At 38.7% G+C, this 22,325-nt stretch overlaps 1 protein-coding gene across 2 annotated transcripts in view; it reads right to left on the reverse strand.

Moving 5' to 3' along the window:
• FOXO3 (forkhead box O3) overlaps positions 1-20,513 on the reverse strand; it is a 1,048,726-nt gene extending 1,028,213 nt beyond the window's left edge. For both annotated transcript variants that reach the window (XM_044065332.1, XM_044065341.1), the window contains exon 1: positions 19,048-20,513. In XM_044065332.1, coding sequence (XP_043921267.1) covers positions 19,048-19,650 — 603 coding nt within the window. In that variant the 5' untranslated portion in view covers positions 19,651-20,513. The remainder of the gene's footprint in view (positions 1-19,047) is intronic.
• Between the last annotated feature and the right edge of the window lie 1,812 nt (positions 20,514-22,325).

Below are 22,325 nucleotides of genomic sequence, written 5' to 3' on the forward strand. Positions count from 1 at the left end.
AGGTGCATGCAGTAAATCGTTTAGTATTTCAACTACAAATGGAGGCCGTTGTTACTAGATATCAGTGACAGGACATGTTTACTTTTTGTCCTTATCTGGCCACACTCTTAAGGTGTACTACTTCACCTGCAGTTACTCTGAGGACATACAGTATGTGTTTTTTTAGATGTCCAAATCTACAGTCAGTTTTAAAATTAAAACTTTTAAAACACAGGCAACCCTAAGTCATTGCACAGTTTTAAATATATTAGTAAGGTCTTGGAACACTGTATAAACTTTTGGAGGCCGTACCTCAGGGAAGACATTAGTCTTGAATGAAAAGAAAAAAAAAAAAAAAAAAAAAACAAATAAATAAATAAAAGACAGCAGAAGGTAAAAATGAAGCAAGGCTGGCCAACTTCAGTATATAGAATTCAAAGGAAACCATCTACGGAACGGGAAACCTAGAAATGATTTGTTACACAGTTTTTGCTGGGGGCTGGTCCTGAATGAAGAGCAACGTCTGGCAGACTACAAGGAAAGATATTCAAGTCAGAATTAAAGAAATACTGAAGTATTTGAGAGCCATGAAACCATCTGCCTTAGAAGGTTGTTGAGTAAAAGTCAATGGGCAATGCCAGTGACACAAGAGAAGGATGGTCAGGGCCTGACAACACTCTGAGGCAGTGGGCCATTACAGGTTCACAGGTATTTACTAGGCTGCTGATCTGCGAGGACTGTTCTCTCACTACAGCCATGTTTGTACACTGGGTGGGGGGGGTGAAGTGGACTCTTCTCTCACTGCTGTGTCCTACCACTCAGTCTCAAGACTAAGGACAGGATCAGCATGTGTTTACCTGGGGTCAACATTATAAATTTCATTTTATTTTCCAGTTTTAGAAATCTGTTGTTCTTATAACAGGTACAACAAGGATAAACATGCACATGTTAAATGTTAACAAACTAATGACTTAGGTGTCACTTCTCTTCAGTGTTTTTATTTTTTTTTTGTACCCTTTCAATGTACAATGCCTGGGCCAGACATTACTGTAATAACTGTGGAAGAAGTAGCTGATCTGGAGGATCAGGAGACTGCTAGGCCCCCTGAAGCCATTGGAATTCTAGATGTTTTGAGGTACAGTTTAGATTTTTTTCCGCCATCAACTTTTTTGATCTAATGATGGTCTGAACAAAATGCATGACTTAGGAAATAAATATTCAATCTTACACTTCAGCTCTGCTTTTTTTTTCCTGTATCCTGTTAACACATCCTAACAGGCCAAGAGTGCACTGTAATAACTGCAGAATAAATTATCAAATTAAGCTTGGAGTCTGGGAGTTGCTAGGTTCCCAGAAGCTATGGGGTTACAGATGCTCTAAGTTGCATTTTAGAATTATTCACCAACCTTATGGTCCACCAATGACATGAACAAAAAACACGAGCAAAGAAAACAACTCAGTCTATTTTTTTTCTTTCAAGGAAGATTTGTGTCTGACAAACTGGCAGTTCACAAAAATATAGCATACATAGGTTTATAGGTGATTACTAGGCTAATGGCACAAGAGCCTTTACAAGCCTAGCCAAGAATACCCAGGATATGACAATATTATATCTTAATTCCACAGATATGAGATGGGGTAGTATCAGGGTACTGGGTGTTTGGGTGTTGCAGTCCTGAGTCATTTTACAGACTGCCTCTGTCCATAAGGAACATGGGCAGTACCCCAGGAGTGAATTTACAGTTCCCCATCTATTTATCAAAATTCTTTTTGAAGAAAGTGAAGGGACAGGCTTTGTTTTACAAAGATGGGAAGTTTATTCCATTGACGAAGCAGCCTTTGGGATATGAATCTGTCTCTCAATCAAGTTCTGTTAGAATAACAAATAAGGCTCAGGTCCAAGGAACATGTAACCCTTGCATAATTTTTCTCATGAATATTTGACAGTTTTATCAGGGCTGGATCAGAGAATGCCTTGTAGGTTAGGCATAAGTCCCCTCTCAATAAACTATATGAGACGGAGTAAATGGACAGGGCCTTTAGTCGGTCTGCATAACACGTGTCTTACGCTTTGTATTTTTTTTTTGTGACAAACCTCCAGGGCCCCTCCGATTCATATAAGTGCTTGGTTAGGTACACTGTACTAAATTACGGGCCTGATGAGGGATGAGTACAAAGGCACTATGACTTCCTTTGATCTTGATGCCATGCATTTACTTATAATCTGAGCCACACAGAAGGATTTCTTCACTGCTGTAGCTACCTGGTGGTTAAAGTTTAGCTTACTATCTGTGTTCCTAGGTCTCTCACCACTGGGTCTACATTTAGGGCTGTACTATCAATTTTATAACTTGCAGAAATATCTGATTAGCATTTAGTCTCAAACCATGGTTTTGGCACAAGACATTTGTCATTTTTAGGCCTGTTTGTAGGATGTCAACATCGCTTGGGGATTCAATGACTACTCCCAGTTTACAGTCGTCAGCAAACTTGGTAAGCCAGAGGTCCCCGACATTGGGCTTCATTTTAGAGAAGTATAAACCAAACAGAATCTGTCCCAACACTGAGCCTTGTGAGATACCGCTAGCAACAGGTTTCACCTATCCGGATAACGTGTGCCCTGTCAGTGAGCCAGTTGGCTATCCATCTAACGATGTAGGGGTTTATGCCTAACTCAGTAAGTTTCTTCTATGATCCCCGAGTGGGGGATTGTGCCGAAAGTTTGGGCCACATCTAGATAAACGAGTGTACTGTTTTACACTCATCCATGGCCCTGGTGACTTAAGTCCATTAGACTGAACAAGACCTCCCTTTGACAAAGCTACATTGGGTCTGGTCCCATTTTTTGGAGAGGTCCTATGTCATTATTGATCAGGTCCATGATCATTCTCTGCATGGCCTTGCAGATAAGACTGTTCAAGCTTATGGTCTGTAGTTCTCTGCGTCAGTTGATTGGCCCCCTTTATACATAGGGGCAACTGTTGAAGTCCTCCATTCGACAGCACCACGATGCCAATAAAAGGATACCAGTAATGATATTTCCAATACAGTTGTTGACAAAACACTTCCAGATAGTATTCTAAATGCAGCTTATTCACACACCAGATAGAAATGCAGTTTATTCACACTACAGATTGAGTGCTTTCATTTCCAAAACCAGAAACTTCATCAGAATCTAAATAGTACACTGCCTCTAAATAAGCTATAAATGACCTGCTGTGCTAAACTCTAAGATGGGGGGGGGGGGGGGGTTAAAGAAATAACGACCACACTGTCCATGCCCCCTACATAAACTGTAGCAGCATTTTGCACACACCTCAGAAGACTGAAAGAAAAAATATAGTAATAACCCCACCATCACCAGTTCCCCATACAAGCTATGACATTTTATGCACACTTCTGAGCGGGGCTGGATTTAGACAAAATAAGGTTGCAATACTGTGGATGGCTACAGATAAAAATCTGTGATTAGTTTTTAACACAGACTGCTGACAGTGACCCAGAAAGCAAGATCTATACCAAGATACACAAACTACACATACACAAACACACACATACACTTACCTAAAGGCAAACCAGAGAACACCAATTCATAATCATGTCTTTGGAGTGTTGGAGGAAATCAGAGCGCATGGATAAATGCACACAGAGACAGAAAGATATGCAGACTCCCCAAAAAATAAGCCACAGCCAAGAACTCAACCATTGCAATGTGCTACGAAATGGGAACGCTACTTCCACAGCTACTGCCAATGGTCAGTTACCTTAACAAACATCCAGCTTCTGCCAGACCACCAAAGATAGCTACTTATTGCGTGTTAATACTCATAAAAACTATCTCTAACTTGTTATACTTAATACAGTGCAAACCACCCCCCCAACATACATACATACACTAGCATGAGCCATAGCAATATTAGTTGTACACAGTACAATATACGACATTGCTCCTATCACTCCAGATCAGTGACTGCTGTTTAACAATGATGAAACAATAACAGTGGTAAGTCACTTGTAACCATAGACAGCCCTTACAGATGTCAAATTATAGCCACATTACTGTCTACACCTCAGACATCAAATTGTGATAAAACAACAGTCTCAATAAGAAAGCATTCCCTTTTATTTCACACAAATGCACAATAGTCTTGCAAAGCCAGATTACTGAACGAACAAGTTACTTGAATCCACAGCTTGCGCCCAGCAGTTGTAGCCATTTCCATATCTCACTGAGGTATTCCCAGATGCCCTACACAAATCATATTAATCCTGCAAAGCCAGAATAGTGAGCAAGCAACAACAGGTAGCTATTTTCTTCCACAAGCAGACTCAGAAATTGCTCCTCCCAAATTTCATTAGTTCTACAATTCCAGAATAAAGAGCGAATAGCAGAGGCAGCATTGAAGGGCATACTTCTGAAATAATGTGGTGGAGTCCAAAATTCCATTCAGATTCAATTAAAATCTGCTGCAAAATCTATGCCATGTCTGTCTTACTGTTGTACTAGCAGAAACCTCCAGTGGGTATTGTATTGTTACCTGTATGAATATTTACATAATTTGCTATTTTCTCTCCCTAAATGCTTCCACTGTGACATATAATTATTATACATATGTTATGTCATGACCAGAAGTATCACCAGGCCTTTTCTGAACTGTATATCTACTTGTAAGCCAAAGTACATATCTTTCAAAATAGAGTCACCTTATCAGTACTTTTACAGAGGATACAGAGGTGGCTAACTTCACGGCACCCATGCAAATAGGGAATAGTTGCATGACTGCCGAATCATACCCCAATGCACTGTACGAACACACACACAAATGTATGGATCTCGCCATACCCAATAGAACCAAGATGCTCTCCTCAAAAAAAAAAGGAAACCAATCTGGTTGTCCTCTGCCATAAACAAACTCTACAACAGGAGGAAGAAACTGATGCGGAATAAGGTGAAGTCCCAAGACTGGAAAAACTCCTTTATCAGCCTCAACGAAAGGTTGAGATCCCTCATCAAATCCACTAAAGCTAGCTATGAAAACAGAATTGCAGCAGATAGTAAAGACAACCATGAGGCCTTCTATAGTTATGTAAAGAATCTCCACGGCAATACCCAGATTTGCTCTGAGCTACTGTACAATGGTACCTCCTATACCGAGCCAACAGATATTGCTAATATACTGGCCGACAGATTCAGTGTCAACTTTACCCCTCTCTCCCCTCTCAAAGAGCCAATCACAATACCAGTAGATTGCCAGGCTCCCAGTATTACTGCTGCACAGGTTAAAACAGCACTGTCCAAGGCCAAGAATACAGCTTCTATGGGACCTCACAATATCCCTGGCTGTGTTCTACATGAACTACAGAGTGAACTGGCACCTCACCTCAGGCTTTGTCCCCACCGAATGGCACACTGCTACAGTCATCCCTCTCCACAAGGGAGAAGCGACTACAGACCCCCGGAACTATCGCCCCATTAGCCCAACAAGTCTGATATGCAAAGCTATGGAACGCATCATCATCATGGACCTAATAAACAAGGATATAGGGAATATCCAAACTCTGGATCCTACACAGTTTGGTTTTGTAAAGGGTAGATCATACCTGCTCAACTTGGTCGACTTCTTTGAGTCAGTCACCAGAGCTGTGGATGAAGGCAAGGTGGTTCATACAGCCTACCTTGATCTGGCCAATGCCTTTGATACCATTTCCCCAACTCAGGAATAATAGAAAAACTCACTAAACTAGGCATCAACCCCTATATCACTAGGTGGGTTGCAAACTGTCTCACAGATAGAACCCACAGTGTGAAAGTAGCTGACTCCAACTCAGAATGTCGACCAGTCACGAAATGAGTCCCACAGGGTTCGGTCCTGGGTCCTCTCCTGTTTGGTATCTACTTTTCTGAATTCCAGGCCAACACAAAGGTACTCTGGCTGACAAAGTTCGCAGACGATTGCAAGTTGGGAGCCATTATTAATTCCCCAAATGATGTTGACATCCTACAGAAAGGCCTCAATGAGACCAACGACTGGTGCCACAATGATGGCCTTAAGCTCAATGCCAAAAAATGTCGTTATCCCCCTTGAGAAAAACCCGGTTCCCTTAAATTACCACATCGACTGAACACAGAAGGCGTTACAAGAGATCTAGGAATACAGGTTGACAGCAACCTCTCTTTTGACCACCACATTGCCACTGTGGTCAGAAAGTCCTTCTATGTGGCACATCTCATTACTAACGGTTTTGCATCCAGAAAGAAAGAGACCACTGTCTCCCTCTACTCTTCCCTCATTAGGCCAATCAGAGTACAATGCCCCATTTGGCATGTACCTCACTAGACAGCTGCAACAACTGGAGAGGCCACAAAAATACCTCACAAAGAGGATCCCAGGCCTTAAACATTTGTCCTATATGGACAGACTCAAAAAACTCCAACTACTCTCTGTCTCATATCGCCTACTTAGAGGCATTCTCTGCTTGGCTTACAAAGCCATGTCTGACCCAGCTCTGTTAGAAATGCTACAGCTAAAGAAATCCCAATCCCTCCGCACCACATGCTCCAGAGACCTCAACCTCATTACTGCAATCAACAGAACAAGCTGGAGGGACAGGTTCATAACCCAGAGACTGCCCATGCTATGGAACAGACTTCCCATGCATGTCAAGCAGAGCACCTCACTGGCCCTCTTCAAGAGGAATCTTGATGAGTGGATGGGAAATAGAAAATTCACCCCGGGGATCACTCAAGTGGCTCTACTCGACAAAGGCACTAGGAACTAATGTCGGGTGGCACAATGCCAGGGTAATCCTATGGGTTAGGCTTGGAAAGGCTCTAGGGCCATTAGCATAGTACACACCTAAGAACCTATGTTAATTCTACTAAACAGTTTATCCCTATAATTGTAAAACATTGCAAAAAAGATGGGGCTTGTCGCACTCCTAACCAAGTGACTACAGTATTGGTCCCAGAGTCAGGACCCCCGCCCAAAAAAAAAAAAAAAAAAAAACTCGAAGAATAAGCCTTGGCATAACTGAAATATGCCTAGTTTAACCCTTAGCTAAATTTGCACACTTCAAGGATTGTACTAAATGAAAAACTGACCAGATTCTACTGCAGAGGCATTTTGTTTAGTTAATCTAAAGACTCATAAATAATATATTCTGTACATCAATTACAATTAATAAAAATTCACCATTTCATGTCCATCTCAGGACAACTATGTCAACATAATGGACAACAGGGTCCACGGTTCAAACCTGACATCTGTCCACGGTCTGTGGAGTTCTGAATGTTTTTTCCAGGTGTACTTGCTTTTTTTTTTTTATTTACTCTTGGTGGTTTTATTCCTCATTCACTTACCATATAAAATTAAATTAAAAATAACCACAAACATTATCACAAAATGCCTGTCAAAATGCCCTTGTTTACATACAATACAATTACAATGGTATACTGAATAAAAACACATTATGTACAATTTAGTTCAAAAGGGAAAGCAGGGGCAAATACCACCCCCAGCCCCCTACTGAAAAGAAAACAAACTATTTTAGAACAGCTACCACAACCTGAGAAAAAGCAATGGCCAAATATTCTAATAATAACATTTTGGCCTAAGCTGTTTTTTTTTTTTTTTTAGAACCGGACAAAGCCACAGATAATATTCTACTATTCAAATTTTACATCCTAGCCAAAGCAACCCTCAGGCAGACAACTACAAACTGAACAAAGGGTGAAAGCCAATCTGCTGTCACAGAGGTGAGACATCCTTCTACGGTACTGGCCTACTTGCATATAAGTAAGCGATGCCACTATGCCACACCCACTAGTGAACCATGTTCTAAGCTTAGGCTGCTGGAGGTCTGAATGGTATGGTGGAGACTGAGCAGGTGACATCTAATGTCTACTTGGACAAGGACAGCACATGGCTGTCTGATCAGTGGTACTACTCTGTTGTACTGTGGCATACAATGAACACATACCGCTCAACTTCCTAGCACAAGAAAGCTGGAAAAGTCAAAAATAATGAGGGGACAGGGGCCCAAAAATATTTACAGCTTTTAAATATTGCTTTTACAATCTTAAAAAGCTGCTAGAATAAAAGGTTTTTTTTTAAATGAATTTTTTTAAGGGTATGAAATCTGAAACCCAAATGTCTGTCATTACTTAGTGACTTCAGTACTCACAGATTTGCTAGAAAACCACAAATTTTATGAGGAAAACAAACTGAGGCGAAAATATGGACAGTTGAGAACACAGTGCAGAAATGTACATTTTCCTACTGCAAGAAATGCTGAAGGTGGTGGGGGCTGAATAATGTGCATTTACAAAAAAGAAAAAAAAAAACACGAATGCAACAACTGGGTCTGATCATTCCACATGCTGTTGCTATTAAGTAGAAATGCAGAATACTATGTAGGTTCTAGGTATTCAGGACAACATCAGGATGGAGAATAACAACAGTGAGTCACGAAGGCAACGTCTCTTGATCATTTCCAAGGTTAGAGGCAAACATTATGTAGGGGACAGCACTTAAATAAAAATCAGAATGTCTTTCAGCCAAGATACAGGCAAATTCAGGATGACATACTTTTTGTTTTAATCAAGTTAAACTAAATACTAAAAGGTGAATATTATACTGTAGCATTTTCAAACACTTAAAAGTTCTTAGAGAGCTCTCCATTGCTGTATTTTGCCTTTTTTTAATTAAAGTTCATAAAACATTTTAAAATGCTTTCTACAAAGGAAGAAATGGGTGAATATAATTGACCTGAACGACCTGATATCATGCCTTTCGATTGTATGACTGGCCAACTCTTGCAGGTCTCTCTTCTTACTCCATACAATAAAGCAGACCATGTTTTTTACAGCTGTAATTTTCCTGACACAGTTTTAAATTTTAGCATTTACTGATACCAAGACATTGCTGCTGACTTCTAGTTTAATATAGCATTACTAATACACAGACTAAAGAGCATCACTCCTAGAACCTACACTGTGACAGCTGAATCACCTCAGAATCTGCCTTGTGTCAATCAATCCAAGTCATCTCAGAATGCACCAACGTTTTGCTTGTGGGCTAAAATTAATACTGTGGCCAATAAGGGCTCTCTAAGAAAATATTTTCTTTTATCCTTCTTAATCTAACCCCCAGCCACCCACTATATCACACTTGAAGTTTTCTTCAGGAAGATACAAGTGGCTTCAGTATTTAATTCATATTGTAATTTAGTTATAAATCTAAGACTGCATCCCTGTTTCAAGGTATATCTGTTAAAATATACATGCTGCTTAATAAACAATGAAGGAGAGTGTACAGAACTCTCAACAATTTAATCAAAAAATAAAGGGAAAAATCAAAAGTGAGAACAAAGACCCCAAATGAGGAACAACTTCTAAACATTACTTTCATTAACTTTGAAAGTGAACATGAAAAACAGCAACTGTATGTTCTGAAGAGTAAGACATCTGGAACTTTAATATATACTAACATTCACAGACTAATCCTCAAAGATGTTCCAAGGAAAAATACAAAATTACAAGAAATGGAGCAACATTTTGAAATAAAACAGGTCCATTCTACTAAATCAGGAACAGCTGACAGGTATATGTTGGTGTTAAAATCTGTACCTCATGGACTACCATTAAAGTATGTGGAAAACAATGCTGAAGAACCACATTACTTGTCATATAATATAATATGATATAACCCCATGACAAAATACAAGGTTATGAAATGATAATGTATAAAATTATGACATGATGTGATACATGATATATGACATTACAGATACATCAAAAAGTGAGCCTCTGAATGACTGATAAGCAACATTTACAGCAGCAGCAGGTGGGGGTACAAGAAGCAATCAGGAAGACCCTTCCACCACCCTCATGAAGAGAGACAAAGAGAAGCTGCAAATTAAAAGCAAAGAGTTCTTAGGCCAGTAAATGTAAGACAAATGGCAACAGAACAAAAATATGGCAAGGCTACAACAACGAGGAGAGTCATGAAACCAGTGCTAAGTCTGTATAGGATGTACCCTGTGCAGGTATCTTGATAGCTGTAGTGAATGAATGGATATAGCGATGTTAAAGGAAATATGGTTTCAAAGAACAATGAATGGATAGTCAGTAGCTGGGGCCTATACTAAATACAACAGACAAAAAAGGAAAAATGAAGAAGGAAAAACAGCCATCTACATAAAACAAAGGGTAAGAGCAACAGACACAGTTGGCATACAGGAAGGAGATGAGACAATGAGAGTCACCTTAGATGCAGGAAAACATTTCTGTATGTAGAGGAAATGCTTACAGTTTACAAGGATGAGACAGTGATAAAAGACATTCATGGCCCAGCCCCACCTCATAGCCAATGACCCAAATGGCCTGTGTTTGATTAGTGTCATGAGCACCTGAGGGACAGAGAAGGGGGGTAGGACGAGCTTGAGAATCCATCACAAGCTTGCTCATCTTTGTGTGAGGGAGTTGGGCCAGGCCTGCCACACTGGTGAATCAACACATGATCACCCATAGAATCGCCTGTGCTGGCTCGAGCTGTGCACAGAACGTACACTGTGAAGTCAGAGAAAAGGCTAGTGGGAGGGTGGCATATCTCCTCCCTGACAAAGGCAGCCACTGTGAATCAAGCAGACCTCCTGAAGAGCATGGGATTTCTACCAGGGCTGGGTATCTAACCGCCCCCTAGTGCTCAGCTCTCACTTTCCATGGAAACGAATGGGCTGATAAGGCCTCTTGGCCTGAGATCGAGTAGGCTACAGGGATCTCAGCACAGTCTGGGGAGGTCTGGCATGTTCTCCAGGTAAAGAAAAATGAGTCACTTGGGCACAGGTATGGGGGATACTGGACCAGATTAAGTGGAGGTGGAAAAAAGGCATATTCAGACAGGTAGAAATTTATGACGACCTTCATGTGACATAAAAACCTAAACTGCCATTACACACAAAAAAAAAATACTCGCTGCCTTGCAGAGATCATGCCAGGCAGTTTATAAAAGAATACACCCAGGAAAAAAATATTGGATCTTGTGATTTCAAGTTGGGATAAAGACTGGACCTCAAATATGGAAATAAGTAGCCATGTGGAACGAAATGAACAGCAAATGGTGGGATTTATAATTAATGTATATAATTAATGAAGAAAAAAATGTTGAACTTTAATAGGGATGATTTTGGAAAAATGGCAGTGTATCTCAAAAAGACATTTTGGTAATATTCAAAGAGAAAGAGAGAGAACTAGGAGAAAAATACAGTTTGTCTTCACACAAGAAATAGCTTCTTGTGAAGAAAGTCAATAAAACAAAACATCAACAAAGAAGAAGAAAAAGAAGTCATTATTGTTTTCAAAGAAAAAAGGTGGTTGTGAATGTTAAAAATGAAAATATCACAAGAAATGTGTGGGCAGCAGATTACAGAAACAAAAGATGGAAGTACAATGAGAAGATCAGCATCTGGTAAAACAGAGAATAGGCAAAGCAATTAGCGTACCAAAGTTCTGAACAGCAAAGCATAACAAATCATTAGGAAAGAAGCCACATTTTTACAGGTTCACTAATGAACACAAAAAAGCTTAGATGCCAAAAATTAAAAAAATTCTAGACTTGTCAAAAATTAAAAACAAGAGACAATGGGATGTGGATGGGCAGAGAGAAGGCAGACATAATACAGAAGTATATCTGACCCGTGTCCATGAACAAGGAAGAGGAGACAAAAGAAAAAAAATGACTGAATGAATTGCTGAAGTATGAGAAAGAAGAAATGGTTTTAATTCATAAAATGAGAAACATGGGACAGAGTTCAGTAGTCGGAAATATAATAAAAATCACTTACAAAGGAAATTACTAAGCACATAATGGCCAACAGAAACAAAATTCTAAGTCACATGACTTCACAGGAGGAGAACTGATTCATAACATCATAGGAAAAGTCACTAAACTGCTAGTCTATAGAGAGGTAATGAATATGTAGGGTTACCAACTGTCCCACTTTGTGAGGGACAGTCCCTCTTTGGGCAGTTGTGTCCTGCAAAAAAAAATTGCAAAAATGGCAAATGTCCTGACATTTTAGGACAAAAATATTTCCTATATATTGTGTAATGGTTGCATAAAACAGTTATTCTGTATTTGAAACACCTAAATGTTATAAGAAACAGAATAAGCAACTAAAATGCTATAAGCAAAAGCTTTTATTTAGGCAAAAAAGTGAAATTCTGTCCTTTGTACTGGCTGTGGGTATGTTTCAACCTGCAAAATCTGACGTTTGTACCAAAAATGTCCCACTTTGGGCTTTTGAAAAGGTGTCAACCCTATGAATATGGCCTAATTTGTGTTTAACAAATCTTTTAACACATTGACTTGCTAGTTACTGTTTTGCTTGGAAATCAGTTTTGGAGTTTGGTATGAGGTGGTATCTTAGAATAAGAAATAACTAGATGGTAAAACGGATTTTAAATATTAAATAGGATCTGCATTGAAGATAGGAGAACTACAAGAGGTACATGCATCCCAGGATTTACTGTGCCCAGTATACACACACACACACACACACACACACACACACACACACACACACACACACACACACACACACACACACACACAATTGCTGTCTACTCTATTCTAATGTGCTGATTCCCTTAACACTGCGTTTTGTTCTTTAGTTGACTGTTTTACAACACCGTGTGCTAAAATCTAAAAGGGGAGTCAGGTTTTACCACTGTGTATGCTTCAGGACTTCAATGCACTGTTTACTGTAATACCCAGTTTTAACTGAATGCACATTGTGTTAAACAGATCTCCTTCTATGCTACATGTCTAAAGAAGAGGAAGTGCAGGTAAATAGGCCAACCATGTGCAAAAACATGTTTTGTATAGTAAGCTGGAAAGGATTTTGACAGAGATGTGTTTCAGTGATTTTCCTGTTTATTTTCATCTCTTCTCCAAAACTTCAGAACTTTATCTTCCCTTTTCCTTTCCAACAACATACATTACTTTTGCCCGATCCCCTCCTGCTTTCCTATACATTTTCCCCATCTTCTTACCACAACAGCACTTGTGTATAGATTTTATTTATTTAACATTTGTTGACTAGGACAGATCCTATTTTCAGCGGAAGCCTGGGGAGAAACGCTCCAGAGGCATGTCTTTGCAAGATAGTTATAAATACAAATATAAACATACAGATTAATATAGACAGATATAGGTATATACATGCTTTTTATCTTAACACACTAACTGTTCAACTACATATGTTTTTCCACGTGGTTGGCCTATTTACCTGCATACCTCTCAAACTCTTAGCACACGAAATCTGGACAAAGCCACAGATAATGGGGATACAAAGGCCCAAAAATAGGTATAATTTTTATATATTGCTCTAACAAACTTAGAAGTTGATTATCATGATTTTTTCTGAAGGATATGAAGTCTGAAACTCAACTGTCTGCCAATACTTTCTGACCTCAGTCATCAGTGATTTGCAAGAAAACCTCATATTTTAAGAGGAACAGACCAAAAATATGAAACAAAAATCTGGACTGTTGAGAAGCATGTTTACTTGCTAGCAGCTCCTTTTTCCTTGTCTTTTTTCCTCTTCATTAGACAGGGTTTGAAAAAAAAGTTTGGGAGCAAGGATTCAATGTTAAGGCAGCATAATAAAATGTAAAACTTTTTGTTACTCATGTAGTACGTGCCATCCATAAAATTACAAACCAGGAAGAATTCAAGTCCAGGGAAGAAGCCGCTTTGAAGTGTCATACACAGGCTAGTAGATGCATAGAAAGCCCTTCCTAAAGGGAAGCACAGCACCCCTTCAAGATGCACCTTTCTAAACATATTAAGCAAACAGTAAGGCCCCAGAGGTTCTAAACCAGTATAATTCCTTGCCCAAAGTCCCTTAACTACCAGGAAAGTTTTTTTTTCCACTATCCCTTTACTCAGCTTCTTATAGGCTCCTGCGGTGGTGACCTATGACTTGCATTCTGAGCCATAAGAGACTCTGTCCCCTTGATCTCTTATATTTTTTGCAAGTTAAATAACTCCACTTATACCAGAACTATGCACTTAAATAAAACACACTGGAGAGATACATTAACCCATTGCCTTCCCAACTTCTAGAATAGACTCCCTATTCAAGTTCAACAAAGTGACACCCTGGCATCCCTCATAGTAAACCTGGATGATTGGATGAGTACCCATAAATGTATTCTGGGACTGAGCTGTTTTGTTCTTCTCAAGAAGTGAGGTACAGCATGGGGGTGGGTATTGGTAAGGTGAAAATGCCTTGTGACCGAAGTGACATATTTCAAATAAATTATGGGTAGACATAACACAGCTCTAACAAGATGATAGTGGTCAACAAGGAACTGTTAGGTCTAAGCAGGAACATGGCTAGATTAAGTGGGCTAATTAGGCCTTATCTGTCAACAACTTCTGTTTCTACAAGACAAGAAGCAACACCAAGTCTCTCAAGTACAAGTTTGGATGCCTGACTATGCCCAACAGTACCCTGTCCTCTCTGATTTAAACATCATTATCATGTCTTCACTGAATTAAATACATTACATATAGAAAAAGGTTATTTATATATATACATATATATATATATATATATATATATAAATATATATATATATATATATATATGTATATACACACACACACACACACATATACACACACACAGATATATATCTATCTATATATATACCTATATCTATATATATATATATATATATATATATATATATATATATACACACACATGTGCGCCTGTATGAGCATCTGTATAGATTTATCCCAACAACAGACAGTATAAAAAATATGTATCTGTGTTGAAGTGTAGATCCTTTTTATTACCATCCTACCAACATCATCAAGCACTTATTACCATGCCGCCCATGGTGCTAATTAAGAAAACTTCATCCCATTACTACTGAAAAATAAATAAAAAATTATTTTATAGCATGATTACTTTAGATCTATTTAATTCTTTTAGAATTCTGCTTCCATTAGTACCCATTCTGAATGGTTTACAGAAAACCCATAAGCGGATGGATCAACCACCTTTGCGATCTATAATGTCGGGGAAGGGGTGGGCTACAGAGTCTATGTCCATTTATGTGGAGAAGGAATCGTGACCGATTGTTAATGCTTCATGTGCTACTTTATGTGATACTAAACAGTTTTTAGAGGATTTGTTTTTATGTTTAGAGGCAATTAATAATGTAGACAAGCTATTTTTCTAACCCTGGATGTACAATCTCTTTTCACTTGCATAACTAACACAGAAGGTCTTAAGATGCTCTGTGAATGTCACCAAGAATGTAGTGATTTTAGTGATGCCAAGACAGCCTTAATTTGTTTCCTTGTTAGTATTATTCTGGAATAGAATGTATTTCTCTTTGATGAGGTATACTATTGGCAAAAGCAGGGTGTAGCCATGGGCACACCATGCACAAACAGCTATGCAAATTTGGTTAAGTCCCAATGGGAATGGGTATTCGTTCTGGCTAACAATAGGTTCTCCCGATATATTGTTCCGTTTAAAAGATTTGTGGATGACCTCTTATTATGGCAAGGACCGGAGGGGTTGATCTCTGAATTTGTCGATTACTTACATACTACGACAAGCTTTCTTAGGTTGACGTATAAATATTCATATACAAGAATGGATTTTTTGGATGTGGAGGTTTTTAAGTTAGAGAATGGGGGCATAGCTACTAAACTATATAGAAAACCTTGTCGAGTAAACACCACGTTGAGAAGGGATAGTATGTATCCAGCAAGAGTATTCAAGAATGTATTAAAAGGTCAGGGGATTCGGACTTCGAGACTGAATAGCCTACAACCCCTTTTTGAATCAAATTTGACTATATTGACACAAGTTTAGAGATAGAGGTTACAGGGAATGTGAAGTAAGTGGTATGGCAAGAGAAATCCGGTGTTTAAGAAACAGTGCAGCCCGACCACATTTCTCCAGCAGACAGACAGATTCAAATCAGGGACAACTGGCTAATGTTAGTCAGAGGGACTGTGTTGGTTTTCTGATGCATTATACCAATGACAACAGTATTTTCTGTGATATAATAAAAAAAGAATTAGCCGGTTTTGTTATCAGATGCCAAGAGATATAATGTTGTAGGACCATATCCACACTTTGTGTTTAGGAACAATCATTCGTTAAAGTGAGTTCTTTGTTATGAAAAAAGAAAAGGAAAAAAATCCACAGACTGCAAGAGGAACTACACCTTGTGGAAATTGTAATTTACACCAGTTTATAGATACTAATAGTGTTTTTGAGCATATTGTAACGAATCAACAGCACAGGCTGAATGTTGGAGCTACTTACACAAGCACCAATGTGATTTATTTGGCTAGCTGTCAGCTACGCTCATGTTTTTATATAGGAAAAATGGTGAGGATGTTAAGGGAGAGAATAAGGGAACACTTACAGACCATCAGGAGTCAGAATTTGAGGAATGCTTTAGCTAAGCATATTCACAAGGAAGGTGATACTCATGCTTTTAGTTTTAGGGTATTGGCTATGGTAGAACAAAACATCAAACTGGGGGATGTTAATAATGCAGTGTAACAGAGAGAGACAAGGTGGATAGTAAGACTACAGGCAGATGTACATCCAGGGTTGAATGGGCCTGTTCTTTTAAAGCCCATTTGAAAGGCACGAACCTTATTCAAATTAATTTATTGAAATAATTTGCTTAAGTAATGCATTATTGGTCATATGATAATGACTGTTTAGTATTTAAGTAGAGTGTGTTTTAGCTTTGTTTGTATTGGTCTGAAGAAGTGCTCAGGAGAGCATGAAAGCGCTAACCTTATATTAAACTACACATTTTATGCTACTTTGACATGGTGGTTCTGTGGATTTTATTTTATTTTTCCAAAAAATAAAACTTCTCATACAGCACACACAATGCAAAAACAACAGTGCCCGCGTACATCAATCTGCTATAAATGATATTCATTCTAATTAAAACAAAAAAAAGAATATATAAATAAAACAAACTTCTACAAGAGAATCAGAAAACATCATTAGTAGCAAAAGAGAGAAATTTAAACAATCCAATCTAGTTAAGACATAAACTATACATCTACCCTACTTACTATACTCCTAATATTGTATGGATACAATTAAAAAGATGTAATTAAAATAATTTCGGAAATAAAGAATCACCTACGAGGCAGTCATGCTTTAAAAAAGATGCAAGAAACCTACATAAATCAATTCTGTACTGGATACAAACAACTTACACAAATAATGTAATTGAAATGAATGGGAAACAGTGACACAAAATAAAAAAAGGATAAATGAGACGTGCAGCAATCTGATTTGTGAAATAGCTTCTTCTGAAGGATTAGGGACCACTCATTCTCTGAATCTACAGTACAGTACTTAATATATTGTGCACAAGACCATTCTGATGTATTTCATACATATACACACACATACATATGGGCATTCTGCGCATTTTTATTTCAGCAACTTCATTCAAATATGAAACTGCATATTATGTATTACATGCATTCCTCAACACACAGACACACGCACCTATCATCTTATACGTACATGCAGATAAATACACACACAGACACACACACACACACACACACACACACACACACACACGCACGCACAGAAATAAAGGAGCAGCAACAAGAACCACACACAAACTCATAAATAACATACATGTGTACATAATTGGCACGTGCATCGCTTTTATTTCTGTCACGTCATTCACATTTATATTCAAAACTGAGCTAGCAAACATCTTACAATGATGCAGTGTTGTGTCTGAGAAAGTAAATGTTCGATACTTAAATTAACCTAGTATGTAATGTATGGAAGCATTAATTTTACTAGCTAGTTTCATTTTAAACTATTTTTCTCGTGAAAGAAACCCTAGACAGTTTCTTCAGAGCAGGAGTATTTTTTCTCAGCTAAATACCATGCCATCACTCTACACTATTACACACAATCCACAGACCCCAGAAAGGCAGGGGGAGGAGCCCGTTTCGTAGTACATGACACTTTCATTCATTGGTTTGATCTGAAAACATAGCCTTCACAGTGCCAAAAGGGAAAAAGAAAAAAAAAAGCACCAACTCCATTGCAGTACTTCATGATACATACCAGTAAGCATTAAATTCAGTACATGCTCCAAAATAAAACATTACTAGAATCTGGCACCACAGGAAATAATGAATGTCATCTGTTCTGAACTTCTCAGTCATCCCCAAGCAGCATCACTCGACAGAAATGCTGCCAATCTTCAACACAGAAACTAGAACCAACAATTTAAAATACTACACTGTAACAACTCCTTGCAAACAAACTTATTTGCTAAAGTTCTGAATGAAGTGGTCTCTAATGGAAAAACAAAACTTTGTGCTGAAATGACAAATTTGCTAAGTGCAAGAAAACCTAGCTGCTAAAAGTGAAATACGTTGATGAAAATGTGTGCCCCCCTTGCTCAATCCCTTTTCAAAAGCTGTTAATTTTCAAAAATATCACATGCAAAGTGGACAGAACTCCGCTCCTCTAAATGGCAAACAAATCTATTTTTCTTCACACACCTGCTAATGTGAGGAGCACCAGCAATAAAGGTTCAAAATATTACAAAAAACAAAACCTGAACTAGTACTTTTTCCATATTTTTTTTCTTTCTTACTGAGTTATCAGCTTTTAGTCTAAGTACAAATTAAATGTGCACAAGTTCTTTCACACAGAAAAACAGTCAATCCTTTAAAGGAAAAGAACCAAGCTGGTGTCTGTCCCAAAGTTGGATTCCACAGCACCACATAACTCACTTACTTGGGCCAAAAGAAACAGTACCAGTTATTATGGATGTGCAGTGTTCCAGAAGGAGGAAGAGGAAAGATTTCTATTTGCAGCATGATTTATGCTGCAGGAACTCAAACTTCTATAACATTCCATGTGGATCAGTGTTCTCCTACCAGTTTCTAGCATTTACAATTGTGTTCTTTACTAAAACGACACCTAGAACTTGTCAGACTTTGTCATGCTGCAGCTTACCTTCCAACCTGCAGAGCTGTTGCTGTCCCCTTTATCCTTGAAGTAAGGAACATTCTTAACCATCCAGTCATAGATCTGAGACAAAGTAAGTCTCTTTTCTGAAGAACTCTCTATGGCTTTTGTTATTAGGTCCGCATATGACAGGTTTCCCCAAGCATTCCTGCGAGATGTTACTTTCCTCTGCTGCTGCTGGGAGCCAGTACTACTGCCAAGACTGCTCCCAGAGGCACCTGGGGAATTGGACAAAAACTGGGAAGACGAAGGTGAAGATGATGATGAACTCTCTTGACCAGATGATGCCGGGTTGATAATTTCCAGCTGAGGGGTACCAGAAGCACTGATGTTCTGCTCATCCCCTAAGCTGGTCATGATGCCTGCAGAGGTGCCAGAGGGAATGGATATGCCACTTTCATCATCGTCATCTTCTTCCTCAGGAATAATGCACGAGACCTCTGATTCTACCCCTGACTTCATGGCATTTGACTGTAGTTCTTGCCCCCGCAGAGGCCAGGTACATGACCTTGGTCTACTCTGGGGCTCAAACTCTGGATCTAACTCCATTTCCAGAGGAGAACAAGGCGAAGGAGAAAGTGCTTCTGCCATCTTTATTCTCCTTGCTTGTATTTATTGCGCCTGATAGATATATATGTATTCCACAGATTAAAAGATTAACAGGTGATCTTTGCCAGCATCCCCTTCCATCAATCCGATTTTTTACAGACTTTAAAATTTGCAAATTAAAAGAAAATCTAGACAAACTGAAAATTTATAATTGCTGCCACATTTCAGTGCATGCAGAGTTGTTACCTTCCTCTGTACTCAGGGCTGTTTATAGCAGTTCCACTGAACAGGAAACCTGAAACATATAGTCCAGGGCACATTAACTTGGCTACAAACGTATCCACAGTTTTACAAATTACCATACATTTCCTATTAGGAGTTTTGCAACAAAACCCCATCGGAGTAGGTCTGTTTTGCAGAAATAAAAAAAAAAAGGCAGCTCTAGATTTTAGCAGTACGGCATGCCAGTTCCCATTTGTTTACAAACTGTGCATTGAAGGGAATTACAACCCCAGTCCACCTGCACTAAAATCTTACATAAGAATAAGGGTTTCAGTTCCTGGTAATAAAATACAGATAATTCAGCAGCACGTTTCTAAGATAACCATCCTGTTTTTGCTTCTGCTGCCATCTTGACAATTTCCCCTTCACTTAAGTCCTTTTGAACAGCCTGAAGGAGAAAAACAAGAGGACCTCTTCCAGCAATTCCAACTCAGAAGATTAAATACCTTCCCACGGTCTTGATCATTTCAGAAACACCACTGAAGAAAAAAAGATCGTCAGAGTAGCAGAAAACAACAGCACTTAAAAAAAATATATATGTGTCAGAAGCACGAAGTGCGTCCACCTTAGTAAATCCCACATTCCTTCCCCCCTGACAGCCAGAAGCTTCAGCACTAAGTTATAGAGAGATAGTGAGCTTCAGCCTAACCCTGCATGCACATAATCCCGCCTCTCTGACCCAGCTCAGTTAGCAGGAAACTCCTCTTAAAGAAGCACAGCAGCCGTGTGTATTGCCAAGTGTAGGCATGTTGAGACATGTAAAAACATAGCTCCAATTTAATGCACAAACTACCTTCCATCATTTTTTTTGTATAGGAGTAAACATTTCTTACATAATAGGGAACTTTTGACTTTAATCTTATACTTTTTCCACTAGTTTAATACTTGCATTTATCTTCCAAGGTGCACTTTTCACTTAGTTAGAATTTTCAGTCCATTACAGAAATGTTCATCCTCCTTAAATTAGTGCATTTTGTGTGACAAAACGAACTGCATTTCATTTCTGAAGACAGTTTTCATTTTGTCTTCCTTTTTTCTAGGTTATGCATAGAGATATCTGGCACATTTTAACTGTTGCTGCTTAAATATGTCAAATACAAATCCTGTTTCTGCAAAAGATTAACAGCTGATATTATCCGATACAAATACCCATCAGCTGCTGCGAACTCTTATTTAAGCATAGTACTGCCATTTTTTGCCACAGATCTACCATTGCTCTTCCTAATTTATTAACATTCTTTATAAAGTTGGAACTATTTATGGGTACATTGGTTACTAAAGGATAAATTCATTCAGAATCCATCACTATGTCAACCTGTTAGGCTCTCTAATTTGCTTTTTAACATCTAATGCTATTTTTGTATGTTAACAGATTGGAAAGTGTACTAGTACTTGCTAACCAATGAAGACTGGTACAATGAAAGTGAAGGCTCTTATTTTCAGAACCTTTACTGGACCGAGTGTTTCCTTAGAATCCAGAGTAGGTCAGTGAAGGCTGTGAGAATCAAACACAGGTATTCAAGTTATATCCCATTTGCATTTCATCACTACTTTAACTAGCATGCAATACAAATTAAGTCTACATGAAAGGTAAGTTTGGCAGAGTATCAAAATGACAACTTGCTGCCAACAGCAGGCCTGGCTTGACTAGATAATGAAGGCAGAGGAGGAGTATGTGAAAGACATCTCCCACGAACATATTTCAAGTAGACCTCTGCAAAAGAAGGGCACCTTACCAGGCTGATCACATAGTGGCCATTATTTTTATGAGAAGTGAAGGAGTACAGAAAAAACATGGCACACATCTAAAGCATCATGGCACCACAATGACTCCTGTGAGGCAGCCACAGAGTTGTACCCAACAAATGACGGTACTCCGGGTACTGGATATAGAGTGGAAGGAAAGCACCACTAAGTACTGCTGCCAATGACACCTGTAAGGTAATAAAACAGAATGACACACATACAGGCATAGTATTATCTAAACAGTCTTTTTCAACAACAGGATCATTTATGTGTTTAAATTGCAACAAATATACACCCACTGCAATATAAAAGTCAGGGCCCAGTTTGCAGCTACCTTGAACTGCAGAACTTTACCTCTCAGCCCGAAATGGAAAACATAAGGCATGTTAAAAATTGAAGATTATACCTGCACTCACCCCCTTCTTAGCACTGTTATACTGCCCATTAACATGTGTAACAGGAAACTGAAAATAAATGGATTGAAAGAGATGAGAAACCAATAAATTAATACAAAATAAATTGATTACGTTAAGAATGGATCAGTTCAGAGAGCTACCTCTCCAGCACTGTGGGGAGTGCCTCATCTGATCATAATGGATTTCTGAAACACTGCCATCCCACAGGAGAGAGAATTCCCACACGTATACCTGACAGAAGGTTTTGTACTCTACACATTAGATTAAGTTATA

This window comes from Protopterus annectens, chromosome 1.part0 (genome assembly GCF_019279795.1).
Source record: "Protopterus annectens isolate FY-2018-M chromosome 1.part0, PAN1.0, whole genome shotgun sequence".
Lineage (NCBI taxonomy): Eukaryota > Metazoa > Chordata > Ceratodontiformes > Protopteridae > Protopterus > Protopterus annectens.